At 33.9% G+C, this 21,154-nt stretch overlaps 2 protein-coding genes across 2 annotated transcripts; one reads left to right on the top strand and one right to left on the bottom strand.

Annotated features, from left to right (window-relative positions):
* Positions 1–1,482: 1,482 nt before the first annotated feature.
* LOC132044542 (ribosomal RNA-processing protein 17) lies at positions 1,483–6,622 on the bottom strand. Its single transcript, XM_059435044.1, has 4 exons — positions 6,397–6,622; positions 5,770–5,875; positions 3,289–3,418; positions 1,483–1,964 (listed from the first exon to the last, which is right to left on the bottom strand). Exons 1-4 carry the CDS (start codon positions 6,516–6,518, stop codon positions 1,699–1,701), a joined length of 624 nt encoding a protein of 207 aa, XP_059291027.1. The 5' UTR covers positions 6,519–6,622; the 3' UTR covers positions 1,483–1,698.
* Positions 6,623–18,287: 11,665 nt separating this feature from the next.
* On the top strand, positions 18,288–20,585 carry LOC132044535 (uncharacterized). Its single transcript, XM_059435038.1, has 5 exons — positions 18,288–19,168; positions 19,263–19,646; positions 19,804–19,857; positions 20,214–20,301; positions 20,476–20,585. The coding sequence occupies exons 1-5, from the start codon at positions 19,073–19,075 to the stop codon at positions 20,583–20,585; spliced, it is 732 nt and encodes a 243-aa protein (XP_059291021.1). The 5' UTR covers positions 18,288–19,072.
* The last annotated feature ends 569 nt before the right edge of the window (positions 20,586–21,154 follow it).

Here is a 21,154-nt window from a genome sequence, read left to right as displayed (position 1 = left end):
TGTTCATCACATACAGTTAGCGAGAGCTTGAAAGCACGTAAAGTAACTTTCAAATTCTGCAATAATGACACACATGAGAACTGAGAATTGTTAGATGTATTATTTATTTGTTACATTAGCCAATGGCTTGTAGCTGAGTGCATTAAAATGAAAACAATCTCAAAAGAACAACATTGAGTTGAAAACTAAGAGGACTAATTTTAGTACTTGGCAACAACTGAGGCTAGTATATTGGTTCCAAATATTAGAAAATTTGTCGCCTTAGAAAAATAAGATATCATTTACTTCAAGAGAAAGATCAAAAGGGACGAGAAAGATCAAAATTGTCCCTTCTCTCTGGCTTTAGATTCAAAGTAATCCTTATTCTTTCACATGAAGCACTAATAGTCCTCCTTTTTATCCAAAATGGGGCAATTTCAGTCCTAAGCTTAACCAAGAGTTACACCGAAGATTCGAGTTAAATTTTACTCAACACCATATCGAGTGTAATCCCACAACGTGGGGTCTAGAGAGGGTAGGATGTACACAGACATTATCTCAATCTTTATGGGGTAGAGAGGTTGTTCCCAATAAACCCTCGACTCAAAAGAAGTATAATCAAAGCAAGATAGAAAGGAAAATAACGGCAGCAAAAAGTAAGATAGCAGAAGAAGTAACAGATAGTAATAAAAGGAGAATAAGATACAATGCAAATACTAGATGATATTACTAAATAAGGAGAAAATGGGACTTGCCCACTTACATATAAAGCATACAAAGTCTTCCATCAATGACTTAACCTTTCTACCCTAATCCTCTACCTCCAAATCTTGCTATCTAGGGTCGTATTTGTGTCTACGTCCCGTCAATCACCTTTTAAGTACCTCCGCCTACCTCTATCTCGCCTAACACCAACCATAGCCAACCTCTCACACCTCCTCACTGGTACATTTACGGACCTCCTCTTCACATGCCCATACCACCTCCTCAGCCTCGCTTCCCTTATCTTAACTTCCACAAAGGCTACTCCCACCTTGGCCCCTATAGCTTCGTTCCTATTCATAAATTTTACTCAAGCAGCCCAACGTCTCTTGGTAACCTGATAGCTGCATGATTTCCATACATCTCCATTTCAATATGCCTTGATACTTTCCAATGTTATTCATATGATAGCTAATGTCATTTTACAATAGTTTGTCTTCCCAAGTAATTCGATTCTTTCACACGTTTCCCATTGTATTTGACAATCTTTTGGTAGAAATTTTTTGTAAACTGCATAAGAAGTACTAGTATGACAAACTTGATGCAATTATTTACTACTCCAATTAAATATCCAATATTTATCGAGTGTTGCTTAATTTTTGCCCTTCGATACATATTAACAATTCCCGAACGTACAAAACCAACAACATTCGGCACTGGCTCAAAAAAATTAAAAAAAAAAAAGGAAAAGAAGTGCAAACGTATCATGCAAGAAGCATGAATAATTCAAATGCAAAAATCTTAGACAAATAATTCATTTAGAAAAATGCCCAGATTAATATGTGAACAAACATTAGTCATCACATAAGCAAGATACTAAAATACTATATGCTAACAGCATTTGCAATAAATAAAAATGCGCCACAGATGAGGCAGCATCTGTTTTAGATGTTGAGACATTTTTCTCTCTTTTTTTCATTTGAAAGGGAAGGGGCCAAAGTTGAAGAAATAAAAATGCTAAAACTGCTTTTTGTTCTTCTTTTTACCTTTCCTCTTATCTCTCTTACTCTGTGGCTTGGGCCGAGATCTCTTTTTCGCAGCTTTCTTGAATGGTTTCTTCTTGCTTACCGGAATGTTCCGTTTGCTGTTTTTAGTTTCTCCGGCATGTTGAGCTACTGCTGATGGTGGTGGCACTTGAGCTGGGGATTCTTCTTCTTCTTCACGAGAGATCTCACTTGTTGTCACGATGACTTGCACATCGCCGTTGTCATATGTTGTAGTCCCTTTTTAACAAAGAACAAAAATTAATCCACAGGTGAAGTTCCTAGTTGTGGATCATGTTACACAAATCCTAACTATCATAGTACCAAGTTGACTTTATCTTGTACGGCAAGGACAAAGTCCTACTTAATAGCATTTTCATTTCAAGTCTCACATAGCAGTAACTAATAGTGTGTTTCAACCACCAGATTTAATAGTTATTACTATAAAAGAAGAAAGAAAGATCCGAGCATGTTGGAGCAAAACTAATTCATGGAAGTTCCAGAAGCTTAGACGCCTCAGATACTACAGGTATACCTCTCTATAACATCCATCCTCTATACAACATTTCACTATAAGTTTTCTTTTTAACCAATTTTTCATGTTATGTTATATTATACGTTCTCTATAACAGCATTACGCTATAACAGCCAAAAACATCCGGACAAACGATGTCGTTATAGAGAAGTTTGACTGTATCAGTCACTTGGCTATAATGCAGATAAAACATCATATACTGATGGCGTATGCATCAGTGGTTATAATACGGATTTCTCATTTTCTGCGAAGAGGGAAGTGAAGCAGCTAAGTAAATGTATTCTATTATGTGATGTCCCAGTCAAGGGTGCCTAAGTTTTTAAACCTTCCCCTAGCTCTGTTAACTGTAAATCTGTAATACTGCATTTGAACTCTACGGATATATTCCCAAAAAAAATTCTATTCTATACCTCTCTTGCACAAGACAATAATGTATTTCCATGTATGCTGATAACTATCAAATGAAATCCCACATCGGAATTCTCAGATTTTCCAAGGAGTATCAGACCGTTCTCACCCCAGACCCCACCTGGTGGGATTATACTGGGCATGTTGTTGTTGTTGTTGTTGTTGATCAGACCGTTCTCACTGAGAACTCTGGATAATTTCAGCACCAAATAAGGGTGTGTTTGGTAATGAAGGAAAATGTTTTCCATGGAAATTGTTACTTACTTATTTTCTATTGTTTGATACGTAACGTAAGCAAAAAAGTATTGTCCCAAGAGCAATTATATGTATCTAGGAAAACACTACAGGGGTGAGATGGGGTGGGGAGCGGGAGTTTTGGGGGTGGCAGGGGGTGGGATGGTTAAGAGGTAGGGGGTTTGGGGGCCCGTTTGGGGGTGGAAAGGAGACAATGAGCTTCAAAGGCCACTTATGGAACTTGTTTTCTCTAATCCCACTAGGGAAGTCATTTTCTTCATTTTTAACAAACTTGTTTTCCTAGAGAAAATGTTTTTTCAAAATATTTTGACCAACCAAAATGGACCAAACACACCCTAAGTTTGCACTAATGTCACTAGAGGGTACCTGAGACTGTTGCAGTAGGCTCATCTTCTTCTTCTTCATCGTCAAGGTCCTCCTCAACAGGTTCATCATTTCCAGCAGCTGAATCAGGCGCAGCTCCACCAAAGATGGCAAAATCTCTTTCCTCCTTTCTCTGTAAAAGCAAGCGAAAAAACATAGATATCACACCATGACAAGTTTGATTACATCAAGAAACACTATTATTAGTTACTATATTTGAACGATTGTACTAACTGCACTGCTAAACTGGAAACAAATTTGATGCAATTGACGCACACCAGGCAGACGAAATTGTGTTAAGGCACTTTAGCCACAATCATAAAAGTAACAGCTATAAGAATGATTACAACTAGTAGTGGTCCACTACGAAAGAAGCAAATTTGAGACAACTACTGAGACAGCAAGGAACTTCAAAGCCATGAAGGCATTTAACCATAACCTGGATTGTGCTAATCGCCCGGAAGAAAAAGAAGTAGAAAAGTAAGTCAATTTTCAAAATGATTTGCACACTGGTCTACATTACATGCTATTTCTAAAAAGCAGTAGAGGACATGTAGCTCAACAGCCAGGGTGGTGAAATTATGCGTTTAGCGGAAAAACGATGCAATATTTGAGTCTATTATCCTAAAAAATCCTTCCTTTGACCAATTTATGCATGAGAGGAGAACTCCTTTATTAAAGTAGATTGCTTATTGACAAATCACTCTTCACTTCAGCATAACTTCACCACCACTTAAGAACTAGAGATGATGAACTGGATTCTTTAGACATTGTGTGTATGCCTTGTAAGGGAGTGAGAATCAATAAAGGACCAATATTGTAACATCAAGAACTTTCTCATAATATGAGCAAATGTAACCATGAGACTGGTAATTCAAGTCACCAAAAGAAGAAAGTGGGAAAAGCCATTGTTGGCGTCCTGTTTAGAGGGGTTTCGGCGATGGGCTTTACCATATCAAGAATATAAATAACCAAACATGAGTAAATTCTAGTAATCCAAGTGAGGTTTATCATCATCAGAGTTTCAAGATTCAACACTCCATGTTATTGCAGCCTACAACTAACTGTACTTTTTTTTTTATTTTTTTTTTAAACTGGTAAAGTTGAAGCCTACAACTACCTATATACTAAACCTACATGCCGCCTGCTTTTCCCTTTTCCTCTTCTTGGATTAGTCTCCTCAAATCTGCCTCTTCCCAGAAGGAGAGTCTGAATCATTATTAAACTTGCAATTTTGCTTGTTCAGCTGAAACCCAATTTTATTTTTCTGAAACCACATGCATTTTGCTTTAGAAGCCATAAACAAGGAATAAATGCTCTTTTTACTCCATAACTTGCAATATCCAACCACGCAGTCACACCAACATGCAATAAAGAAAATGACAGGGTAATAAATCCCAAATTACAATTTCTCATTTTTCAAAATTATCAAAATGTAGGAGGGTCAATATCTGGATATTACCTTCTAAGCCATTTTTCCACAATTATTATATTTTTTAACACTATTAGGCTATAGTGAATAGGTTAAAACCCCTCTAAACTATCACCGTTTTGTGAGTTCCATACCTAAACTACGAAGTATTCACAGTACCCCTAAATTACCATGAACTCATATAAAAATTCTCCCAGAAAAATATGACATGTTACGTCCACATAACGCTCCAAAAGCTCCTCCAAAGATTCCCAAGTGGCAGCACATGTTGAATTTTTTTTTTTTTTTTGTTGAATGGGATAACAACCCACCCCCCCAAAAAAAAAATCTATCACCATTTTGCGAGTTTCATACCTAAACTATTGGCGTATTGGGCGTTCACAAAACCCCTGAACTACCATGAACTCATTGTGCAAATGGACACATTTTTACGACTTTTTTCATCTCCCACACACCTCTAAGCAAGTTATCCCAAACATTTTGCCACATATTTAACCAGGGATTTTTAATCTAAAGAAAGCTATAGTCCAGGGGTAATAGGAACACTCAGTAGTTTAGGTCAGTGTTATCAACGGCGCACTTAAGCCCTGAAGCGAGGCTCAAAACATGTTGAGCGCTTCGCCTTGCTTTATGTGCGCTTCACTGTCATCATCAAGGCTCTAAGACATACTTTTCCTTGCCAATGGGCCTCCCTTGGAGAGGTGACACTAAGGATTGATATTTCACTTTATCGTAATATTTTTACAATTTCTTTGTCCATATATTTGTTATTCATGCTTATTATTATCAATCTTGGACTAAACATATATATATTAGTATTTTTGCACCATTGCACTTTTTTCCATTAAAGCCCACGCTTTATTTGCGCTTTGCGCTTAAAGCCCCAGCTGACCTTAGAGCTTTTTTGCGCTTTTCACTTTTGTTAACACTGGTTTAGGTATAAAACCCACAAAATGGCAATAGTTTAGGAGTTTTTCAACCTATTCACACTATTAGACTACTAAATTGCACTTAAAGCCAATAGAAAGAAAAGGGCATAAGAAAGATCGAACCTTTTTACGAGCCTCAATACGTTTCCTTCGCAAGGCTTCTTCCAATTGCACTTGCGCTTCTTTTCTCCTCTTCTTCTTTCTTTTATGAAAACCAGTCACAAAATCCCTAAAAGGCCAATTCGTCAAATTCTAAGTTAACATTCAAAAATCAAAATAGAGACCAAAAAAAAAAAAAAAAAAAGTTACATACAGAAATCAAGAACCCAACAAGCATAGCAAAAAAAAAAAAAAACACTTTTTACTCCATAATTTCACAATATCAAACCACAGAGTCACACCAACATGCAATAAACCTTCTAAGTTTTTAACACTATTAGCCTAGTAAATTACACTTATAAAAATGTTATTAAACCACAACAAACAATACAGTTTGTTCAAGCATTGTATTCATTAATATAGTACAGTACAATACAATACAATACGATATTGTACATTATGAAACCATCCAAACAGAGTGTTATGAAAACCAGTTACAAAATCCCTAAAACCCCAAATCATCAAATTCAAAATAAACAAATATAGACAAAAAAAAAAAAAAAAAAACACATACAGAAATCAAGAACCCAACAAGCATAGCAAAAAAAAAAAAAAAATGAAGAAGAAGTTTGTAGAAGAGTAGTTACTTACTTGAGGTCTTTTTCATCAAAAGAAACAGTTAAGGCTTTGTTTTTTAAGGCTCTTTTCTTGATATGTCTACCTCGTATCCTAGGATTTTGTCCACCTTCATCTTCCACTAGATGTTCTTCCATGGTAGCTCTGTCAAACCTAAAACCCTTTGTATTGAAATATTGGAACTATTTTTCTTTTTTAATGGTCTACTAGTAGCTTGATGGAGTTGTACCTTTAGCTTGACAAATTTCCTACTATCTTTTGTTGGTTATTTCTTAAGGTTTGATTTAATGTAATAATAAAGTGACAAAATGACAAAAATGGTCCCTTATTATTGTGGTGGACTCAAAATACTCCCATACGTTTCAACCGAGCAATTTTGGTCTTTTAAATTTTTCAGATTTTCGTCAAATATTTATCAAATTCTAATTATTAAAAAATTTCTCCTAAAAAAGACCTCTCCGATTGTAGAACACATAATATATTTACCTAAATCAATTAATCGAAACGGGTGAAAAAATTGAACCAAAAACATCAAAAATTTCGTCAAAATTTTTCGTAACCGTAATATAAAATATGCACTGGACAAAAACAAAAAACAAAAAAAACAAAAAAAAAATCAGAATTTATACCTTAAAATATTGCACCAAACTCTTGAAATAAACAACACATAACATAAATCACAAAATTTGTACTTTCAAAATGTGACAGTAAGGGTTTTGTTATTGAGGGCTCTCTTTTTAATGTGTTTATTGTCAACCTTCGTCTTCCACTAGATGTTCCTCCATTGCATATGTGTTAAACCTAAAATCCTGGACACTGAAAAATTAAAAGTGATTTTCTTTTTTAATGGTCTAGTAGCTTGATGGAGTTGTACCTTTAGTTTGAGAAATTTCCTAATATCTTTTGCCGATTCTTTCCTAAGGTTTAATTTCATCTATAATATACTCACTAAGCTTTAATGACAGTAATAATAAAGTTAAATACTAATTTAAAATTATTCTCTTTTGTTATATTAATAAAGTAATTAAATTTTACTTGCTATAATAGTAAAATTATAAAAGTATTTTCTTGATATTAAAATAATAGAGCCATGGTTTAGAAGCTTGGTGGAGTTGTATCTTTACCTTGAGAAATTTCCTACTATCTTTTGTTTGTTCTTTCCCTAAAAGGTTTGATATGTACTCACTAAACTTTATTCACGGTAATAATAAAGTGACAAAATGATGAATATGGTCCTTTATTTTTTTGTGGTAGACTCAAAATACTCCCCTAAGTATCAATTGAGCAATTTTGTTCTTTTAAATTTTTCAAAAGTGAGCACTTTTGATCTCCGTCAAGTATTTATCAAATTTTAATTATTAAATAATTTCTCCTAAAAGAAGACCTCTCCGATCGTAGAACACATAATATACTTACCTAAATCATTTAATCGAAACGGGTGAAAAATTTGAACCAAAAACATCAGAAATTTCGTCAAAATTTTTAGTAACCGTAATATAAAAATGTGAACTAGTCAAAAAAAAAAAATGAATTTACACCTTAAAATATTGCACCAAACTCTTGAAATAAATAAAAAAATAACATAAACTACAAAATTTGTACTTTTAAATGTGACTGTAAGGGTTTTGTCATTGAGGGCTCTCTTTTTAATGTGTCTTTGTCCACCTTCACTAGATGTTCTTCCACATGTGTTAAACCTAAAACCCTTTCTACTGAAATATTGGAATTAATTTACTTTTTTAATGGTTTAGAAGCTTGATGGAGTTGTATCTTTAGCTTGAGAAATTTCCTACTATCTTTTGTTGGTTCTTTTCTAACGTTTGATTTCATATATAACCCACTAAACTTTTTTCACGGTAATAATAAGGTTAAAATATTACTCATCTTTTATTATGTCGAAGTAATAATAGTAAAGTCATAAGAATATATTTTCATATAAATAATTGAATTATGTATAAAATTGCTAACTCATTAATTTCTCAAATGTCATCCTATATACGATTTCTTTTAAAGAGTTATTAAACTAATTTTTATTAGTTTCTTTCATTCAACTATATAATATCAACATAATCCAAAGGCACTTCATTTGGGGTACCACTGCTGAAAAAAGAAATACACCTACTAGGTTGGACACTATAACCCAAAGCAGAAGCCAAGGGGGGTTGGGGATCCAAAAAAGTGAGATTAAAATCAAAGCCCTTCATGCCAGCCTTGTTTGGAGAATGTACCACCATCATACCAGCCTCTGGGCAAATGTCCTCATCTCAAAAAATTGTAGTATGACCAACTCTATCAGGAAACCTATCTCTAGAACACGGCACTGTATCCTCAATGGATGGGCCCTTTGCTTAAAAGGAAGCGGATGAAATGTCCATAGAGGGAACAGAATCAAATTTCTTATTGATAACTGGATTCAAGACTTTCCTACCATCAGAAGCCAACTTGAGGGTCATTTCCTAATCAATGAGGAAAACCTTAAAATCAGTGATATCTACCTAAATGGCATCTGGCAATGAGATAAACTCTCCTTCAAAATCCCTCCCAACATTTCCTAAGTTGTTGGACACTGTCTTATCCCTCAAAATAGCCCAAAAGAGGACAACCTCATCTGGAGACTGACAAACAATGACCTCTTCACTGTTAAGAGCACTTACCAAATGACCGATAAGGAGCTGAAATCAAACAACACAAGAAGCTTCAATTGGATATGGAAACTTGACTGCCTTAACAAGATCAAAACCTTCATCTGGCTTTTATACCATTGCAGGCTTCCTACTAGTTCTTACCTCCATAGAATCTAGCTCAATATTGACCCCATTTTTTCTTTAACTGTCCAAATGCCATTAAATTCTAGAATGTTATTCTCCAGAACAACAACAACACCCATAATTCTGTATACATGGATGATTTCAAAGCTCATTAATGGTCTCACACATGGGACAGTATAAAGAAGCTCAAATACAATAGCACATTTCCATGGAAGAACCTCATACCCTATTGTTTTTGGCACATTTGGCTTTGTAGGAATAATAACCTCTTTAACAGAAGAAAAGATCCTATCAACATTCATAATGTGATTGCTAGATATAGTGAGTATATCCTTCTTGTGGGTAAACTGAACCATGACAAACAATCTATCACCATGAACTTGAAGTGGCAACCTCCTCCTAGAGGTTACTTCAAGTTAAACACGAATGGTTCATCATTTGGTAATCTTGGTACTGGTGGGCTTGGAGGAGTTATCAGAAACAATAATGGAGACTGGGTCATAGGCTTCATGAAAGGAATCCCAAACACCACCAATAACAATGCTGAGCTCATGGATGTTCTTTATGGTCTTAGATTAGCGGAGGACAGAAACTTAACACCTCTTCCAATTGATATTGATTCGACAGAGGTGATCCACATGCTAGAAAATGGGAATTTGCTATATAACTCTATTGTTATGGAGTGCAGGTACTTGATGCAGAAATTGGGAGCTCTAGTGATCAAGCATTCTTACAGGGAGCAAAATAGAGTTGCAAATCTTACGGCAAAAGAAAGGGCACGCTTAAAGCTTTTTGACAGAATCAACATTTTGATCGTTCCTCTAGTGTTTGCTGCCGAAACTATTTGGGCAGACATTTTAGGAACTACATTTCAAAGAACTATTTCAGCTTCTAATATTATTAGTAACAATAATGACAGCCTTGGGCTGAATGAGACTCGTGCCCCAGACTGATTGTTGTATTTTGCTAAGTATTATATATAATCTTGAATTACCACAACAACAACAAAAAAAAAGTGTGGATCTGTTGGTACGACGAAGGGTAATGCGATAATATTATTATTTCTTAAGGGTGTTTTGATATATCTATTCTCAGCTATAGCTCTTTCATCTACTTAGTGACACGTGGGTTGACATTTTATTAATGTGGGACAACAAGCCTTGACTCTCTGGAGTCTACTGTTATTCGAGTCCCAAGCCATACTCAGTTGGCTTCAGTCTCCTTTCATCCCTCTCCCACATAATCATATACACAACTCTTTTGTGTATCTACTTTCCAGTGAGTTCTTCCGTATTCAATTTCATTTCCGTTCAATTTTGTTTCACTTTTTCTGGTTTCTCTGGTTATATTTTTCTAGGCTCTATTTCATTTGTTACATTTGGTAAGTTTTCTTCTGTTCTTTTCCTTTCTTTTGAGGGTTTTTTCCCTATCACTTTTGTATTCCATTGAAATTTTGTTCATTTTTTGTTTAATTTTAGTTTTCTTACTATTTCACATAATCTCTTGCTAGATTTTTTACATGCACATCAGTGATTATATCTGATCTGCTCATACATGATTTAAAATAGAAAACTGATAATGTAATTATATATTACTTTGGATTATTGATCGTGTGCGCCTTTTCGGCTTGTGGCACTGATTAATTACTGGAAATGCAAATATTTGTGCAAACTGTAATATTAAGCTTGTTTTGGAAGATTGGGGATTTGGTACTTAAAACGATTTAGCTATTAGTAGTATCCATATATTTGTAAACACACTTTCATGATATTCTTACGTTATATTTTACAGTTTGTGACAATTCCTATTTTGATTGTCTTTTCTCTTTTTTTAGTTTTTCTTATTTTCATTCTTTACAATGATGAAATTTTAAGCTATGAAGACGTGAACCCAAGGTATTCAGTCATATGTCTGAAACAAATTAATCGTATCGTAAGAATTTTGTTCTTTCTCTTTTGCTATTAACGAGTAAATTAAGACGGACTTCAATGATGTAAAGTTGTACATTTATTTGTATTGGCGGAAAAAACTCATAAAATCTCATACAAATATAGAAATAAGTACTTATTGATGGCATAGAGCAATATTAGTTAAAGGATTTTGCTAACCTGTGAAGGTTGTTCGATAAAGAATCTCCCATTTTATAGTTCACAAAAATACCCTAAATATTTTATTAGGATCTTTTAAAAGGAGGGGTTTTCTATATTTTCCAAAAGCTAGACCAACGACCAACTAATCACTTTCCATCTTCTCTTTTTCTTTTTCTCCTTAGCTTGATGAAATCCAACCCAAAGATAGTCAAGTAGATTTTTCCTCCTTCTTCATTCTTAGTCAAGTAGATTTTTCCTCCTTCTCCATTCTCTTTTTTTCCACTTGTCCGTATCTTATTATTCTAATTAATTTTTACTGGTACAGAAAAATTGGGTTGGTGAAATCCAAAGCAAAGTTTGGTTAAGTTACATAAACACATAAATCATTTCCTTTCCCGATATATAGTAACAATGAAAAACAGAGTGTCAAATTATGGGTTACTTCTAAACAAATTGTCAAAACACCTTCCAATCTTTACTCCAATCCCTTAAGGAACAAAAACTACAGTAACATTCACGATGGTGACCAAGAATGAATTATTGTAATAAGAAATTTCTGATCGAAAAGTGCTTTTGATGGGAGAACAGAGGAGTGTTGTATGTTGTAACGAAATGCACATAGGAGAAATTTGGGGAATTTGAGTAGGAAGAGATAAGAGAGAAATATTTTAGTAAAAGACTAAAAAGTCCCTATTTTAATGGACTTTTAATTAGCTGGTAAGGATATTTTGGTGAAATATAAAATGGGTACACTGCTATACTACAATACGAATTAATGTGTATATATGCAATATTTTACGCATAACTATTGTATATTTTTAGTAGATAGACTTAATGGTTGTGATTACTTTTGGCAAGCGGTGAATTTCTAATTGCTGCCCGCCCCACCCCCCACACCCAACCAAAAAAAAAAAAAAATTAGTATCGGTGCAATTGGATGTCTAGTGTTTTTCAGTCAGGAAGTTGTTTTGATATTTTTCTTAATTGTTGAAGTTTTGCATACCTTGATTTATAATTTACATACGGACTGCAACAGCTATACTGTAAAATGGTTGCACAGCATATTTGCAGCCAGGTGACCTCACCGAAATTTTTTGTCAGACAGAGTGATAGCCAAACAGAAAATCTGTGTACATTTTGTTAGGAGTGGGCATTCGTTTCGGCAGTTCGGTTTCGGTTTTTTGAAGGTGGACACCAAATGCTAGGGGTGGGCGTTCGGTTCGGCTTTATCAAACTTTGGTTTGGCTATTTCGGTTTCGGTTTTTTGAAGGTGGACACCGAACACCGAACCAAACTAGTTTGGTTCGGTTCTTTCGGTTTCGGTTTTTTGAAGTTTGGTTCGGTTCGGTTTCGATTTTTTCAATTCAGTTTTTTTGATATAATATTAGAAGGGATTCCATTTACACTAATTCATATTCTCAAAAGCAACAAAACATAAAACTAACAAATTAAAATCAAAATCAAACAAACAGGATACACAAGAACAAAAAATCATAATCATAATATAGGATTACTAGGTGTTATATACATACAATAAGAATAATTAAGAAAACACATGAAGGACATACATTAATCCTAAAGACACATCCTAGTCACCTTTCTTTGTTAAGGATATTTGATTTTCTCAACTAAAGTGGAAAATTAGGTATACAAAAGCAAAAGAGAGCTTATTACAATTGGATTTTTTTTGGACTTAAACTTAATGGGTCTGGACTATTTTAATTTTTTTAGGTAATGTATAAATTTCGGTTCGGTTTCGTCAAAGTTCGGTTCGGCTATTTTGGTTTCGGTTTTTTGAAGGTGAACACCAAACACTGAACCAAACTAGTTCGGTTCGGTTCTTTCGGTTTCGGTTTCTTGAAGTTCGGTTCGGTTCGGTCCGATTTTTTGATTTTCGGTATTTATGCCTAGCCCTACCGAACACTGAACTAGTTCGGTTTGGTTCTTTCGGTTTCGGTTTTTTGAAGTTCGGTTTTGGTTTTTTCAATTCGTTTTTTTTTATATGATATTAGAAGCGATTCCATTTACACTAATTCATATTCTCAAAAGCAATAAAATAAAAAACTGATAAATTGAGATCAAAATCAAACAAACAGGATACACAAGAACAGAAAACCATAATTATGATATAGGATTACTAGGTGTTATATACATACCGTAAGAATAATTAAGAAAACACATAAAGAACATGCATTAATCCTAAAGACACATCTTAGAGCCCGTTTGGATTGGCTTATAAGTTGTTTATAAGTTTGTTTTTTTTTGAGTGTTTGGTGGCAGTTTAAAATTTTGTGCTTAAATAAGCCCAAAAAAATAATTGACCCATTTTGGCAAACATACAAAAATTGCCTTATGTAGATTTTCAAACTTATAAGCCAAAAAAAAAAAAAAAAAAAAAAGTTAGCCTACCCCAACAATTTTTTTTTTTTTTTTTGGCTTATGTTTGTTTCCAACTTATAAGCTGCTTATTTTAAGGCCATCCAAACAGGCTCTTAGTCACCTTCCTTGGTTAAGGATATTTGATTTTCATATATTTTCATAATAGAAAAGTCATAAGAATATATTTTCATATAAATATTTGAATTATGTATAAAATTGCTAAGTTATTAATTTCTCAAATGTCATCCAATATACGATTTCTTTTAAAGAGTTATTAAACTAATTTTTATTAGTTTCACCCATTCAACTATATAATATCAACAGAATCCAAAGGCACTTCATTTGGGGTACCACTGCTGAAAAAAGAAATACACTTACTAGGTTGGGACACTAAAACCCAAAGCAGAAGCCAAGGTGGGTTGGGGATCCACAAAAGTGAGATTAAAAACAAAGCCCTTCATGCCAGCCTTGTTTGGAGAATGTACCACCATCATACCAGCCTCTGGGCAAATGTCCTCATCCCAAAAAATTATAGTATGACCAACTCTATCAGGAAACCTGTCTCTAGAACATGGCACTGTATCCTCAATAGATGGGCCCTTTGCTTAAAAGGAAGCAGATGAAATGTCCATAGAGGGAACAGAGTCAGACTTCTTATTGATAATTGGATTCAATATTTTCCTACCATCAGAAGCCAACTTGAGGGTCATTTCCTTATCAATGAGGAAAACCTTAAAATCAGTGATATCTACCTAAATGGCATCTGGCAATGGGACAAACTCACCTTAACAAGATCAAAACCTTCATCTAGCTTTTATACCATTGCAGGCATCCTACTGGTTCTTACCTCCATAGAATCGGGCTCAATATTGACCCCATTTTTTCTTACTGCAACCAAAACAGAGAGGATCTCCCCCATATTTTCTTTAAGTGTCCAAATGCCATTAACTTCTAGAATGCTATTCTCCAGAACAACAACAACACCCATAATTCTGTATACATGGATGATTTCAAAGCTCATAAATGGTCTCACACATGGGACAGTATAAAGAAGCTCAAATACCATAGCACATTTCCATGGAAGAACCTCATACCCTATTGTTTCTGGCACATATGGCTTTGTAGGAATAATAACCTCTTCAACAAAAGAAAAGATCCTATCAACATTCATAATGTGATTGCGAGATGCAGTGAGTATATCCTTCTTGTGGGTAAACTAAACCATGACAAACAATCCATCACCATGAACTTGAAGTGGCACCCTCCTTCTAGAGGTTACTTCAAGTTAAACACGGATGGTTCATCATTTGGCAATCTTGATACTGGTGGACTTAGAGGAGTTATCAGAAACAGTAATGGAGACTGGGTCATAGGCTTCATGAAAGGAATCCCAAACACCACCAATAGCAATGCTGAGCTCATGGATGTTTTTATGGTCTTAGATTAGCCGAGGACAGAAACTTGACACTCTTCAAATTGATACTGATTCGACAGAGGTGATCCACATGCTAGAAAATGGGAATTTGCTATATGACTCTATTGTTATGGAGTGCAGATACTTGATGCAGAAATTGGGAGCCTAGTGATCAAGCATTCTTACAGGGAGCAAAATAGAGTTGCAGATCTTATGGAAAAGGAAGGGGCACGCTTAAAGCTTTTTGACAGAATCAACATTTTGATAGTTTCTCTAGGAGAAAAGGACCAAAATAGTACATTATTTTTGGGTTTGGACCTAAAACCATACATGTTCTTTTACATAGAGCATTAATAGTCCATTATGTTTGCATAAGTGGTGCAATTTTAGTCAACTCCCAAATATTTTGTTAAAAATTTAACGGAAAATGGCAAAAATGCCCCTGAACTATTAGAAAATATCTAAAAATATCCTTCATTCATCTATTTTGCTAAAAATACCTCTCAGTTCAATTTTTTTGGCTCATTTATGCCCTTTGACTAACGGTCAACACTAAATTTTTAAAAAAAGTATTTACATTACACATGGCATTTTATTACGGAAAATTTGAGATCAGGAAAACTGATTTTTTAGAAAAAATAAAAATTAGAAAATTGGATTTTTTTTAAATTAAAATATCTGGAAAAATGTGTTTCTTTTTAAATCAGGGAAATTAATTTTTTTTTAAGCAAAATTCCACATTTGTTAATAAAAATCCAATCCTGATTTATTTTTATTTTTTTTAGAAAAAGGGCTTGCCACATCTTTTTTTTTTTTTTTTTAAATTAGTTGTTCCAGATTTTATAAAAATCCAATTTTTTCAGATTTAAAAAATCGGACTAGTAATAAATATCATGTGTAATTTAAATAATTTTTTTTTAATTTAGTGTTGACCGTCAAATAGCATAAATGAGCCAAAAAGTTGAACTGAGAGGTATTTTTAGCATAGTAGATGGATGAATGGTATTTTTAGACTTTTTCTAATAGTTCAAGGGCATTTTTGCCCTTTTCCGTTAAATTTATAACAAAATATTTTAGTTGAAAATGTTGCACTACTTACGCAAACATATGCGACTATTAACTTCCATGTAAAAGAACATACATGATTTTAGATTCAAACCCAAAGATGTAAAAGAACATGCATGATTTTAGATTCAAACCCAAAGATAATGTACTATTTTGGTCCTTTTCTCGTTCCTCTAGTGTTTGCTGCCGAAACTATTTGGGTAGGCATTCTAGAAACTACATTTCAAAGAACTATTTCGGCTTTTAATATTACTAGTAACAATAATGACAGCCTTGGGCTGAATGGGACTCATGCCCCAGACTGATTGCTGTATTTTGCTAAGTATTATATATAATCTTGAATTACCACAACAACAACAAAAAAAAAATGTGGGTGTGTTGGTACGACAAAGGGTAATTCGGTAATGTTTTTATTTCTTAAGGGTGTTTTGATATAATTATTCTCAGCTGTAACTCTTTCATCTACTTAGTGACACGTGGGTTGACATTTTATTAATGTGGGACAACAAGCATTGACTCTCTGGAGTCTACTGTTATTCGAGTCCCATGCCATACTCAGTTGGCTTCAGTCTCCTTTCATCCCTCTCCCACATAATCATATACACAAAAGAGTTCTTCTTCCTCTTTTGTGTATCTGCTTTTCAGTCAGTTCTTCCGTATTCAATTTCATTTTCGTTCAGTTTTGTTTCACTTTTTCTGGTTTCTCTGGTTATATTTTTCTAGCCTCTGTTACATTTGGTAAGTTTTCTCCTGTTCTTTTCTTTCTTTTGAGGGTTTTTTGCCTATCACTTTTGTATTCCATTGAAATTTTGTTCATTTTTTGTTTAATTTTAGTTTTCCTACTATTTCACATATTTCTTGCTAGATTTTTTTACATGCACAACAGTGATTCTATCTGATCCGCTCATACATGATTTAAAATAGAAAACTGATAATGTGATTGTATATTACTTTGGATTATTGATCGTGTGCGCCTTTTCGGCTCGTGGCATTAATTAATTACTGGAAATCCAAATATATGTGCAAACTGTAATATTAAGCTTGTTGTTGGAAGATTGGGTATTTGGTACTTAAAACGATTTAGCTATTAATAGTATCCATATATTTGTAAACACACTTTCATGATATTCTTACGTTATATTTTACAGTTTGTGACAATTCCTATTTTGATTGTCTTTTCTCTTTTTTTACTTTTTCTTATTTTCATTCTTTACAATGATGAAATTTTAAGCTATGAAGACGTGAACCCAAGGTATTCAGTCATATGTCTGAAACAAATTAATCGTATCGTAAGAATTTTTGTTCTTTCTCTTTTGCTATTAGCGAGTAAATTAAGACTGACTTCAACGATGTAAAGTTGTACATTTATTTGTATTGGGGGAAAAAACTCATAAAATCTCATACAAATATAGAAATAAGTACTTATTGATGGCATAGAGCAATATTAGTTAAAGGATTTTGCTAACCTACAACATGAAGGTTGTTCGATAGCAATGTACCCATTTTATAGTTCACAAAAATACTCTAAATATTTTATTAGGATCTTTTAAAAGCAGGGGTTTTCTGTATTTTCCAAAAGCTAGACCAACGACCAACTAATCACTTTCCATCTTCTCTTTTTCTTTTTCTCCTTAGCTTGATGAAATCCAACCCAAAGATAGTCAAGTAGATTTTTCCTCCTTCTCCATTCTCTTTTTTTCCACTTGTTCGTATCTTATTATTCTAATTAATTTTACCTGGTACAGAAAAATTGAGTTGGTGAAATCCAAAGCAAAGTTTGGTTGAGTTACATAAACACATAAATCATTTCCTTTCCCTATATATAGTAACAATGAAAAACAAAGTGTTAAATTATGGGTTACTTCTAAACAAATTGTCAAAACACCTTCCAATCTTTACTCCAATCCCTTAAGGAACAAAAACTATAGGAATATTCACGATGGTGACCAAGAATGAATTATTGTAATAAGAAATTTCTGATCGAAAAGTGCTTTTGATGGGAGAACAGAGGAGTAGAGGAGTGTTGTATGTTGTAACGAAATGCACATAGGAGAAATTTGGAGAATTTGAGTAGGAAGAGATAAGAGAGAAATATTCTAGTAAAAGACTAAAAAGTCCCTATTTTAATGGACTTTTAATTAGCTGGTAAGGATATTTTGGTGAACTACAAAACGTCATTTTCTTTATCCTACAACATGAATTAATGTGTATATATACAATATTTTACGCATAAGTATTGTATATTTTTTTGTAGATATGACTCAACGGTTGTAATTACTTTTGGCAAGCGGTGAATATCTAATTGTCCCACCCAAAAAAAAAAAAAAAAACTTAGTATCGGTGCAATTGGATGTCTAGTGTTTTTCAGTCAGGAAGTTGTTTTGATAGTTTTCTTAATTGTTGAAGTTTTATATATCTTGATTCGTAATTTACATATGGACTGCAACAGCTACGCTGTAAAATGGTTGCACAACATATTTGCAGCCAAGTGACCTCATCGAAATTTTTTGTCAGACAGAGTGATAGTCAAACAGAAAATCTGTGTACATTTTGTTATTAAGTAATGCTGATGGTAATCTGATCTATAGTCATGAGATTGTCTTTTTGGATTTGACTTCAAAATGAGCATTTAAAATTAATTAACAGAAAATCTTATTGTGGATTATGTTGATCACACTTGAGAAAATTACATTAACTTCGTCACCTCTCTATATAACATCTTCATAAGATTAGCAAAGGTGATATATGTGCTCATATACTTCAATTCACCTCTAGCTCGTACATATAGTAAGTCAGCTTAGTCTCGGTTTAGTGCTTTCATTTTATGTTAATTAATTTGGTTGCTTAAACATTAGTCTGGCATATATCTAGACATTTATCCCCTATAAAATAAATTTATGAATTCGGGCAAATATTGATGCATCAAAGAATTTTTGGATGAATTCTCTTATCGTTATATTTTCTTCTGAGTTACAATGGGGTTCAAGGAGAGACAGTTGTCCAAACTGGAAGACTTAGAGATAGAGAAACAACTTCACCTTTTGAACAAACTAGCGGTCAAAACAATTAAGGTACTGTATATCTTTGAAAATATGTGTGCTTATAATTCTCTTGATTGATTCTTATTTATGAGTTCCTTCTTATTTATGAGTTTTTGGTTCACAGACTATATATGGTGATACATATGATTGTGTGGATTTCAATAAACAACTTGCATTCGATCATCCGTTATTGAAGAATCATAATTTTCATCCCCAGCCATGTCTCTTAAATGTCCATTTTATGTTGAGCTTTATAGAAATGCATATACGATATTGTGAATTTGTGATGCATAATTTAGTTTTAAATCTCCAGATGAAACCTACTTTAGCGACAACAAAGCAAAATGCAGATAACTCGTCAACTAGTCCGGCATCGAGGATATGGTTAAATGGCAAAGGTTATGCCCCTAGAACAGTTCCAATTAAAAGAACTACAAAAGAAGATCTTATCAGACACAGAAGTATGCCACCACCGGAAGATGTCACAGTTAATGCTCAATTGACTACGGTAAGATAATATCACACCAATTTACTGCTTTAGCCAGAATAATTCACTTCATCTCAAAATTATAATAAGAAAACTTAAAGACTTCGTCTGTAAAGATTAAACATGTTTAGGTTTCTAATTTCGAAAATCTCATATATAATTTACTGCCTCTACACAGACTAACAACAATAGCGAGCCAAAAGGAATATACAGATCTTCACAAGAATACAAGGTACATGAATATATAAATTCACCTTCTCATTTTCTACTTGTTAAAATGTCTGTCGGTTAATTGGATTTGAAATATTCAGATGTTAAATATTGAGTTATGCTTCGTAGATCTTTGCTTTTCCCTTTTTGAATTAGATTTACATGACAAAAAATAGTTAAATTTTGCGATTTTAGTGGGCTCTATACTTGTCAGATTTATCTTAGGAAGTGGTAGGCAACATTAAATTCTCACATTATCTCTCTTTTTTCCATTTTTACCTGGCACTTATTTTATATTTAGAGATAAATAAACAAAAACTAAGATTTAACAAGAAAATACACATTATGAGTTAATAAAAATTTGTTTAATACATACAGGTTGCAGTAGCTCGGACTGAAAATAACCCAAATAATAAGTTTGCAGGAGCTGAAATGGCAACTAGTGTATGGAATCCTTCTGTTAAAGGTCACCAACATAGTGCATGTTGATTGAAAAATAAAAAAGGATCAGATATTGTACAAGTTGGTTGGAGAATAAGTCTAAATTCATCAATTTAATTGTAATTCTTGTTGTCGAAGTTTTTTTTTTTTTTTTCCCTCAATTTTATTAGGAATTGAAATTGTATCTTGATGCCTTCAGGGAGGATACTCGAAAAGATGCAGCTGTTGTGTACATGGACCAGAGACCTTGACTGGCAAGTTTTGATGCACTCACCGTCTCTACCTTCTGATGATTTAGCGAGTCCATGATCGCTGAATAAAGCTGCTAACCGACTGCCAACAGAGTGTTTATAACACTGATGGATTGTGGACATATCCCCAGTAGCGCAGCCCAATGGTGCTGCCTGTTGACCAGACGCGTCTCAATGGAATCCCTCTGAAATTAGTGCTCATAGTGTGAAAGCCATCCTTGGAAGTACGTCGATGGAATTCGGATGTTTCAACATGAAATCCCCTTATGCAACCGATGGCGGAAACAACGGTTGTGGCATGACATGATTATGAAAAATGTGGTTCATGGTTGATGAAGAAAATTTTAACGAAAACTGAATACAACCAATCCCCTTTAGTCAGTGGCGGCATCTAGTTCACTGACTTGATTGGCATTAAGAACATCGCTTCCTTCCTTGATAGGAACTCTGCACTGACATTCAAAAATGCACTGATGATATGATCTCCTGTTTCGATACCAACTGTTGCCCTTGCCGCCAAGTGTTAGAATTACTATCAACTCAATCATCACAATATCTCTATTTCGAACTCTAGGCGGATCCAACACTCTATGGAGATACCAAAACTAGCCTCTTTATACATTTTCA

Source organism: Lycium ferocissimum, unplaced genomic scaffold (assembly GCF_029784015.1).
Source record: "Lycium ferocissimum isolate CSIRO_LF1 unplaced genomic scaffold, AGI_CSIRO_Lferr_CH_V1 ctg473, whole genome shotgun sequence".
NCBI lineage: Eukaryota > Viridiplantae > Streptophyta > Magnoliopsida > Solanales > Solanaceae > Lycium > Lycium ferocissimum.
The sequence above is the reverse complement of the archived record's forward strand: the minus strand, read 5'-3'. Positions and strand labels throughout refer to the sequence as shown.